Genomic DNA, 11,216 nt, shown 5'->3' with positions numbered 1-11,216 from the left:
TACTGTGTCGCGCCCCATGCGTAGGTGTGTCGTGCGATACGATGACATCAGGGGCGGCTGATATCGGGGAATGTGACTCAGTGACGTTGCTGCGAACTGAATTGTAAGCAATCTTCTCGAAAACAGAGCTGCAGTGCAGCGAGAGAAGGGTGCTACGCTGCAGAACCGTAGTGCCAATATCGGCCCGCACACCAGCCCCCCATCATACATGTTGCACATAATAAATAAACAGACAAAACAACTTGTTGGTGGGAAAAGGTAGCTGCAGGTTTATTAGCATATCTTATGCCAAAACATGGTGGGTTATCTTACAGACGATCCAAAGGCAAGCCGCCCCTCGCAGCTTGCCACCTGATAGGCCAAGTAGCCCGCGGCCTTGGCCAGACGGTGCTTAGCGGTTGTGGTGAGAGGATAGCCCCTTCCATATCCGGTGAACCATTGGTCCACCCTCTTGCTCACACCCCCCCTACGAGGGGCGGAGCGTTCAAGCGACCCCCGGTTGTCCAGGTTACCAACCGCCCGTAGGATAACGGGGCGCCGTCGCACCCCAGGGTCCACCGCACAGATCTCCCGGGGATATTGGGCCTCAGCACCCTTTGTGCTTCTGAATAGGGTACTCCTGAGTACCTTTTGCCTCTGGATCGTCCTGTAACTCCTCCTGCAACACAAATAACAAATATTACAAGCATAGCTCCCCCCGCCTCCTGAGATGCAGGGTAAGCGGAAGGGAGGGCAACATCGAGGGAAGGAGGACGACAAAGAGGCCGCCTAAGTACCCTGACCACCCCCACCCAGAAGTGACGCGCCTGCAGCTAGAAGCTGCCGACCTATAGGGCTGCTGTGCTTGCCATCTTGTTGCACTACGGGGTCTGCCCTCTTATGAGGGTCCCCTGCGGAGACGAGTCGGTCGGCCTGCATAGTGCCAATATCGGCCCGCACACCAGCCCCCCATCATACATGTTGCACATAATAAATAAACAGACAAGACAACTTGTTGGTGGGAAAAGGTAGCTGCAGGTTTATTTATGGACAGAATGTGGATCAATGTCACACATTCACCCCAGTCAAAAGATCTGGGCCCAAATCCATCGTTTTTCCACTCCACACCACCCTGGGTTAGACAATGGCGATATGCAAATCAGCGCTGACCCTGTTGCCCCATGGGAACAGTCCAGTCCGAACTACAAAAGCCATGTCCTTCCCAGAACGGAAACAAGCATCCGAGGACCGGCCCGGTTTCGAGGTAACACCTCTCATCAGCCCGGCTAGCTTGATTCCAGTGGTGTGGAGTGTCTGGGACTCACATCTGAGCATCCCCAGTACACTTAGAGCGGTAACTGCAAACACAACAATGATGGACAGAATGTGGATCAATGTCACACATTCACCCCAGTCAAAAGATCTGGGCCCAAATCCATCGTTTTTCCACTCCACACCACCCTGGGTTAGACAATGGCGATATGCAAATCAGCGCTGACCCTGTTGCCCCATGGGAACAGTCCAGTCCGAACTACAAAAGCCATGTCCTTCCCAGAACGGAAACAAGCATTCGAGGACCGGCCCGGTTTCGAGGTAACACCTCTCATCAGCCCAGCTAGCTTGATTCCAGTGGTGTGGAGTGTCTGGGACTCACGTCTGAGCATCCCCAGTACACTTAGAGCGGTAACTGCAAACACAACAATGATGGACAGAATGTGGATCAATGTCACACATTCACCCCAGTCAAAAGATCTGGGCCCAAATCCATCGTTTTTCCACTCCACACCACCCTGGGTTAGACAATGGCGATATGCAAATCAGCGCTGACCCTGTTGCCCCATGGGAACAGTCCAGTCCGAACTACAAAAGCCATGTCCTTCCCAGAACGGAAACAAGCATCCGAGGACCAGCCCGGTTTCGAGGTAACACCTCTCATCAGCCCGGCTAGCTTGATTCCAGTGGTGTGGAGTGTCTGGGACTCACGTCTGAGCATCCCCAGTACACTTAGAGCGGTAACTGCAAACACAACAATGATGGACAGAATGTGGATCAATGTCACACATTCACCCCAGTCAAAAGATCTGGGCCCAAATCCATCGTTTTTCCACTCCACACCACCCTGGGTTAGACAATGGCGATATGCAAATCAGCGCTGACCCTGTTGCTCCATGGGAACAGTCCAGTCCGAACTACAAAATTCCTTTGTTATTCCTTGTTAGAAAATATAAAGCTGAGATTATACGGGCCAAACAAGATTACTTTGTAACCCTGACCACCTCGCTTTCCTCGCCGAAGGAGCTTTTTAAAACTGTTGACTCCCTAGTCAACTTGCAAGCCCCTGATCCTGTTATTCCTTCGCAGGACCTGTGTGACAGGATTGCCTCCTTTTTCCACACCAAAATACAGGATATCCATTTGGCTCTCGAGGAACAAAGAGTCTGTGTCAGTGCATCTATCACCCGGGTTGAGATGAATATGACTACTACTGACATCTCCCCACTGTGCACCTTGGACTCCTTTCCTCCGTTGGTCTTACAAGATCTGGAGATCCTGCTCAATAAGATCAAATCTGGATCTCCCCTGGATACCTGCCCACTGAAAATTATCAAGCAGTGTAGGGAGACTCTCTTACCACCGCTGCTAGACATAATGAATCTAGCCATCAGAGAAGTTATTTTCCCTATGGAGTGGAAGAAGGCGGTAGTCAAACCCCTGTTAAAGAAGGCATCCCTTGATCCGGAGGTCCTAAAAAACTTTCGCCCCATCTCGTTGCTTCCTGCCCCAGCGAAGATGCTTGAGGCACATCTTAACAAGCATCTCGCTATCTTTGTGGAAAGCTCGGGATGTCTGGACTCCTCCCAGCATGGATTCAGGAGGGAACACAGCACCGAGTCAGCCCTCACTATCGTGCTTGATAAGATCCGCACGACAGTAGATGGGGGCCAGACCACCCTCCTGGTCCTGCTAGATCTAACAGCGGCTTTCGATACCCTCTCCCCCTCAGTGCTTACATCTTGCCTGAGGGAGGTGGGGGTGAGGAGTGCAGCCTTGGATCTATTTACCTCCTTCCTCATTGGGAGGGAACAAAGAGTCAAGTTGGGGGAGTTCCTATCTCCATCCCGACCAGTGCTGTGTGGGGTCCCTCAAGGGTCGGCGCTTAGTCCGACCCTTTTCAACATCTATGTGACCCCACTAGCCAGGCTAATAAGATCTTTCGGGATGGAGGTAGTTTCTTATGCAGACGACACCCAAATACTCGTCTCTCTCTCCCATTCTGATGTGCTTACCGCCTCCAAGTTTAGATCTTGTATGGAGGCGGTTGGTCACTGGATGATTCAGAACTCTCTTAAACTGAATGGGGAGAAGACTGAGGTGTTGGTGTTCGGGGGGAAAGAAAACATCTGGTCAACCAATTGGTGGCCTGACTCACTAGGAATATGTCCCTCCCCCACAACATCTGCTAAGAATCTTGGGGTGATGCTAGATCCAGCCCTTGATATGGGCATTCAGGTGAGTAGAACTGTCTCCATCTGTTGGGGCTTGATCCACACCCTGCGAAGGATCAGGAAATATCTTTCCTTGCAGGCAAGAAAGCAAATAGCCGTCGCACTGATTGGCTCTCGTTTGGACTACTGTAATGCGCTGTATGCTGGGCTAAACCGGAGCCACCTACAGCGCTTACAGGTAGTCCAAAACGCCATAGCCAGATTTGTCCTGGATGTTCCCAGACGCTCCTCAGCCACTGCTGCCAGGAAATCGCTGCATTGGTTACCGGTAGAACTCCGAATCCGGTTCAAAGTCCTATGTATGACCTACAGAGCCATCGCTAAAAATAGCGACACAGGTATCGGGTCTATCATTTCCCACTATACCCCTGGTAGGAGCTTGCGTTCCTCCGGGAAATTGCTTCTTAAAGCCCCCCGTGTACGAAGAGCTAAATGGGGTGGCAGGGCTTTTTCCACGCTAGCCCCCAAATGGTGGAATGAGCTTCCGCTTGATTTGAGATCCCTTCCATCTTTACAGAATTTTTGCACTGCCCTAAAAACTCGCTTCTTTCGACAAGCCTATATGTAAGGACGTCTGTTTCAATTTTGATTGTATTGTTAGGCGCCTTGGTACCTGCGGGTTATTGTTTATGCGCATTATAAATTTTTATCATATCATATCATATCATGTCCTTCCCAGAACGGAAACAAGCATCCGAGGACCGGCCCGGTTTCGAGGTAACACCTCTCATCAGCCCGGCTAGCTTGATTCCAGTGGTGTGGAGTGTCTGGGACTCACGTCTGAGCATCCCCAGTACACTTAGAGCGGTAACTGCAAACACAACAATGATGGACAGAATGTGGATCAATGTCACACATTCACCCCAGTCAAAAGATCTGGGCCCAAATCCATCGTTTTTCCACTCCACACCACCCTGGGTTAGACAATGGTGATATGCAAATCAGCGCTGACCCTGTTGCCCCATGGGAACAGTCCAGTCCGAACTACAAAAGCCATGTCCTTCCCAGAACGGAAACAAGCATCCGAGGACCGGCCCGGTTTCGAGGTAACACCTCTCATCAGCCCGGCTAGCTTGATTCCAGTGGTGTGGAGTGTCTGGGACTCACGTCTGAGCATCCCCAGTACACTTAGAGCGGTAACTGCACACTCAACAATGATGGACAGAATGTGGATCAATGTCACACATTCACCCCAGTCAAAAGATCTGGGCCCAAATCCATCGTTTTTCCACTCCACACCACCCTGGGTTAGACAATGGCGATATGCAAATCAGCGCTGACCCTGTTGCCCCATGGGAACAGTCCAGTCCGAACTACAAAAGCCATGTCCTTCCCAGAACGGAAACAAGCATCCGAGGACCGGCCCGGTTTCGAGGTAACACCTCTCATCAGCCCGGCTAGCTTGATTCCAGTGGTGTGGAGTGTCTGGGACTCACGTCTGAGCATCCCCAGTACACTTAGAGCGGTAACTGCAAACACAACAATGATGGACAGAATGTGGATCAATGTCACACATTCACCCCAGTCAAAAGATCTGGGCCCAAATCCATCGTTTTTCCACTCCACACCACCCTGGGTTAGACAATGGCGATATGCAAATCAGCGCTGACCCTGTTGCCCCATGGGAACAGTCCAGTCCGAACTACAAAAGCCATGTCCTTCCCAGAACGGAAACAAGCATCCGAGGACCGGCCCAGTTTCGAGGTAACACCTCTCATCAGCCCGGCTAGCTTGATTCCAGTGGTGTGGAGTATCTGGGACTCACGTCTGAGCATCCCCAGTACACTTAGAGCGGTAACTGCAAACACAACAATGATGGACAGAATGTGGATCAATGTCACACATTCACCCCAGTCAAAAGATCTGGGCCCAAATCCATCGTTTTTCCACTCCACACCACCCTGGGTTAGACAATGGCGATATGCAAATCAGCGCTGACCCTGTTGCCCCATGGGAACAGTCCAGTCCGAACTACAAAAGCCATGTCCTTCCCAGAACGGAAACAAGCATCCGAGGACCGGCCCGGTTTCGAGGTAACACCTCTCATCAGCCCGGCTAGCTTGATTCCAGTGGTGTGGAGTGTCTGGGACTCACGTCTGAGCATCCCCAGTACACTTAGAGCGGTAACTGCAAACACAACAATGATGGACAGAATGTGGATCAATGTCACACATTCACCCCAGTCAAAAGATCTGGGCCCAAATCCATCGTTTTTCCACTCCACACCACCCTGGGTTAGACAATGGCGATATGCAAATCAGCGCTGACCCTGTTGCCCCATGGGAACAGTCCAGTCCGAACTACAAAAGCCATGTCCTTCCCAGAACGGAAACAAGCATCCGAGGACCGGCCCGGTTTCGAGGTAACACCTCTCATCAGCCCGGCTAGCTTGATTCCAGTGGTGTGGCGTGTCTGGGACTCACGTCTGAGCATCCCCAGTACACTTAGAGTGGTAACTGCAAACACAACAATGATGGACAGAATGTGGATCAATGTCACACATTCACCCCAGTCAAAAGATCTGGGCCCAAATCCATCGTTTTTCCACTCCACACCACCCTGGGTTAGACAATGGCGATATGCAAATCAGCGCTGACCCTGTTGCCCCATGGGAACAGTCCAGTCCGAACTACAAAAGCCATGTCCTTCCCAGAACGGAAACAAGCATCCGAGGACCGGCCCGGTTTCGAGGTAACACCTCTCATCAGCCCGGCTAGCTTGATTCCAGTGGTGTGGAGTGTCTGGGACTCACGTCTGAGCATCCCCAGTACACTTAGAGCGGTAACTGCAAACACAACAATGATGGACAGAATGTGGATCAATGTCACACATTCACCCCAGTCAAAAGATCTGGGCCCAAATCCATCGTTTTTCCACTCCACACCACCCTGGGTTAGACAATGGCGATATGCAAATCAGCGCTGACCCTGTTGCCCCATGGGAACAGTCCAGTCCGAACTACAAAAGCCATGTCCTTCCCAGAACGGAAACAAGCATCCGAGGACCGGCCCGGTTTTGAGGTAACACCTCTCATCAGCCCGGCTAGCTTGATTCCAGTGGTGTGGCGTGTCTGGGACTCACGTCTGAGCATCCCCAGTACACTTAGAGTGGTAACTGCAAACACAACAATGATGGACAGAATGTGGATTAATGTCACACATTCACCCCAGTCAAAAGATCTGGGCCCAAATCCATCGTTTTTCCACTCCACACCACCCTGGGTTAGACAATGGCGATATGCAAATCAGCGCTGACCCTGTTGCCCCATGGGAACAGTCCAGTCCGAACTACAAAAGCCATGTCCTTCCCAGAACGGAAACAAGCATCCGAGGACCGGCCCGGTTTCGAGGTAACACCTCTCATCAGCCCGGCTAGCTTGATTCCAGTGGTGTGGAGTGTCTGGGACTCACGTCTGAGCATCCCCAGTACACTTAGAGCGGTAACTGCAAACACAACAATGATGGACAGAATGTGGAGTGCAAAAAAACGATGGATTTAGGCCCAGATCCTTGTACTGGGGTGAATGTATGACATTGTTCTACATTCTGTCCATCAACTGTGTTTTTTGCAATTTCACCCCGAGTGTGCTGGGGATGCTCAGACATGAGTCCCAGGCTCTCCACACCACTGGAGTCAAGCTATCCAGGCTGAAGAAGGCTGATAGCCAGAAACCGGTCCTTGGATGCTTGACATGGCTTGGTAGTTCGGACTGGACTGGACTGTTCCGTTCCGTTCCCATGAGGCACAGGGTCAGAGCTGATTTGCATATAGCCAGTGTCTAACCCAGGGTGGTGTGGAGTGCAAAAAAACGATGGATTTAGGCCCAGATCCTTGTACTGGGGTGAATGTATGACATTGTTCTACATTCTGTCCATCAACTGTGTTTTTTGCAATTTTACCCCGAGTGTGCTGGGGATGCTCAGACGTGAGTCCCAGGCTCTCCACACCACTGGAGTCAAGCTATCCAGGCTGAAGAAGGCTGATAGCCAGAAACCGGTCCTTGGATGCTTGATTCTGGTCTGGGAAAGACATGGCTTGGTAGTTCGGACTGGACTGTTCCCATGAGGCACAGGGTCAGAGCTGATTTGCATATAGCCAGTGTCTAACCCAGGGTGGTGTGGAGTGCAAAAAAACGATGGATTTAGGCCCAGATCCTTGTACTGGGGTGAATGTATGACATTGTTCTACATTCTGTCCATCAACTGTGTTTTTTGCAATTTCACCCCGAGTGTGCTGGGGATGCTCAGACGTGAATCCCAGGTTCTCCACACCACTGGAGTCAAGCTATCCAGGCTGAAGAAGGCTGATAGCCAGAAACCGGTCCTTGGATGCTTGATTCTGGTCTGGGAAAGACATGGCTTGGTAGTTCGGACTGGACTGTTCCCATGAGGCACAGGGTCAGAGCTGATTTGCATATAGCCAGTGTCTAACCCAGGGTGGTGTGGAGTGCAAAAAAACGATGGATTTAGGCCCAGATCCTTGTACTGGGGTGAATGTATGACATTGTTCTACATTCTGTCCATCAACTGTGTTTTTTGCAGGTTTATTAGCATATCTTATGCCAAAACATGGTGGGTTATCTTACAGACGATCCAAAGGCAAGCCGCCCCTCGCAGCTTGCCACCTGATAGGCCAAGTAGCCCGCGGCCTTGGCCAGACGGTGCTTAGCGGTTGTGGTGAGAGGATAGCCCCTCCCATATCCGGTGAACCATTGGTCCACCCTCTTGCTCACCCCCCCCCTACGAGGGGCGGAGCGTTCAAGCGACCCCCGGTTGTGCAGGTTACCAACCGCCCGTAGGATAACGGGGCGCAGTCGCACCCCAGGGTCCACCGCACAGATCTCCCGGGGATATTGGGCCTCTGCACCCTTTGTGCTTCTGAATAGGGTACTCCTGAGTACCTTTCGCCTCTGGATCATCCTGTAATTCTTCCACAGCCCTGGCTATGGCAACCGTCGCAGCCAGGGCCCCCCACCTGAGCTCAACCTTCCTGTACGCAGCCTGCTGAGATTAGGGCTTCCTGAAGGTCCAACAGGAATAAATCCATACCTACCCTGGAGAGGTGGACTCCTTCCTCATCGAAGCATCCTGAGGATTTGGCGTGGAGTTCCCCATGTCTAATGAAGCCAAATCCCATCAGCTCAGCGAATCTACACATCGCGCAGTTAACTTTCCTTCGCCCTACTTCTAACGCTTGTCCAGAGCGTGCCCCGAGCCAAACCAGGCGTTGTGTGATCTCAGACCACCACAGCTCGCAAGATCCTAATAAGTTGTTGATCTTGGAAATGTTCACTTTCATTTCCCTCAGCAGGAATCTTTTTCCCAGAATAGGTAAGTCATTCCCTCCCAGGTGTAGTATAAGCACGTCTGGGGGATGGGGGTCCCCTGTAATTCCTGTTTCAGAATGCCCAGCACCCCATTCCAACGCAAGCCATTGACTCCGCGCCATACAAATTGGGTTTTGCTAAACCCATGGTTCCACTTTCTGGTTTCAGCCCACAGAGCCAACTTGGAGACACCCTCGTCGCCCAGCACCCAGACTGTGGTTCCTGGTAAATAAAGAGAAGTGGTGAAGGTAACTACTTTTATTGAACACGCATTTAAAACCACACTGGCATTAAAACCACACTGCAAAACGATACAAAACATATCTTAGTTTGTGGGACGGGGCCATGGTCCCTGAAAGCTACACAGATACTGCCTTCAGTCCCTGAACAAACACACGCATATAAATCTGCTACAATCTCTGAAAACGAAATGCTGCTTACTGGTCTGATGTACCTCTTGTAACAATCTGAATTCCATCTCCCCACTTGTTTTATTCCCTCTACTTGTACCTTCAGAGAAAGCTGTGGTAGCTGCGCCTATGCGGAAAGAGTGTGTGCAAAAACGCTTGCCCTGTGTTGGAACACCTGCGGAAACCAAACATGCTTGCATGACATGTTCCACTTGATATTTGGTGAGAGGGGTGCCATCTGAGTGCATGAGGAGGTACCCAGCACTTGTCGGGCAGATGGCTACGTAAGCCGCCAGAAGGCTCACTGGGCAGAACTTGGGCACGCCTAGGCTTTGTAACCAAAACACTTTCCCCCTTCCCCGCTGGTCAGTTTTGGATTGACGCAGGGTGATCTTGAGAGCATCACCTATCACTGACACATCCAGCAACAGCATTGCTACACCTGACGTGTCGTTCTTTGATCTGGCCACAAGCTCGGAGATCCTGAAAGCGCCAAAGAAAGCTAAGCTGAACGTGGATGCTAACAAAACCGCCTCAAAAACAGAGGAGGTAACCTGGGGCTAGCAATTGATCATGCTTTGAAGTGTCTGAAAGTCAATGGGCGATCTGTTGTCAGGAGCTTTGGGTTCACCTCTAGCCCACCCTTTTAAAGCTGCCCTAATAACAAAGGTCCTAGTTGGGTCAGCCTGTCCCTTCATCTTGGCGTTGTGGCTAATGGCTGCTAAGTGGCCTGTTATCCAGGAGTGGCTCTTCTTGTTATCTTTGGCCCACAGTAAGAAGGCCTGAACTTTCAACTCGGCAACATCGAGGGAAGTAGGACGACAAAGAGGCTGCCTAGAGGAAGGGGGAAGCCTAAGTACCCTGACCCTCCCCCCCCCACCCAGAAGTGACGCGCCTGCAGCTAGAAGCTGGCGACCTATAGGGCTGCTGCACTTGCCATCTTGTGGCACTGCGGGGTCCGCCCTCTTATGAGGGTCCCCTGCGGAGACAAGTCGGTCGGCCCGCATTGCGCAGACTGGCATCCCAGTCACCGCTTTCGTATGCGACTGAGTTCTGTGCTCAGCTCAGTTTGCAGATGCGCTTCAGGCCGAATCAAGTTGAAATATGAATGGATTTCCTGCTTCCTTGGCTGAGGATGGCAGCGATGAGACGGAGGTGCTTGCTGCGGTTCCCGAACTACCCGCCCCTGGTCCTGGAGCGGGGCAGATTTGTTGTCTGCGGGAGGAGGGAGGAGAACGCTGCTGTCGTGTTGCAGGGAATGCAAGTTTTAGCAAGAGGATCCTGAAGAGCATGGCGCAGAAGAAGGTCAAGATAGAGCTGGACAAGAGCGCAAAGTATCTTTACATTTGTGATTTTCACAAAAATCTAATCCAGACTCTTCGTTATAGAAGGAAAAGAAAAGGCAGTGATGATGAAGAAATTGACTCCCCTCTACATGACATTGACACACCAGAGGTCTCAAAGATGAGCGGTAGCACCGATGGAGGAGTTTGTAAGGTTGACTTATTTCAATTACAAGTGAATACACTGAGAAGATACAAAAGACATTTCAAGTTGCAAGCCAGACCAGGGCTGAACAAAGCGCAGCTTGTTGAAATAATTGGATGCCATTTTAGGTCGATTCCAGTGAATGAGAAGGATACCTTGACTTATTTCATCTGCTCGGTGAAGAATGAAAAGCATAAACCAGATCAGAAGTCTGACGGCTGTATTCACTGATTTCGTATTTGGAAGTAAGTATAGGGATTCTTAAAGACTTTTCGTGGTCCATACGGTCGTCAGTATTTTGCTTTTGCAGGCCTGCTGCTCTGCTTTACTTTCTTTATTGATCGCGTGTTTGGCTGACGGTTGATTGTTTGAAATGAAAATTCCTCTTTCAGATTTGTTTAGCAGAAACCGGTCCCCGGAAGCTTGTTTCCTTCCCAGTGTAAGAATTGGCTTGGTAGTTTGGTTTGCCCTGTTCCCATCATGCACTGGGACAGGAACAGACTAATT

The 11,216-nt window shown here is 51.0% G+C and overlaps 1 protein-coding gene across 1 annotated transcript; it reads left to right on the top strand.

Annotated features, from left to right (window-relative positions):
• The first annotated feature begins 10,325 nt into the window (after positions 1-10,325).
• On the top strand, positions 10,326-10,988 carry LOC144768317 (histone deacetylase complex subunit SAP30-like). The gene is made up of 2 exons (XM_078651896.1): positions 10,326-10,676; positions 10,719-10,988. The coding sequence occupies exons 1-2, from the start codon at positions 10,326-10,328 to the stop codon at positions 10,938-10,940; spliced, it is 573 nt and encodes a 190-aa protein (XP_078508022.1). The 3' UTR covers positions 10,941-10,988.
• The last annotated feature ends 228 nt before the right edge of the window (positions 10,989-11,216 follow it).

The sequence above is a fragment of the Lissotriton helveticus genome, chromosome 1_1, assembly GCF_964261635.1.
Source record: "Lissotriton helveticus chromosome 1_1, aLisHel1.1, whole genome shotgun sequence".
NCBI lineage: Eukaryota > Metazoa > Chordata > Amphibia > Caudata > Salamandridae > Lissotriton > Lissotriton helveticus.
This window is presented reverse-complemented; position numbering and strand designations above follow the sequence as displayed.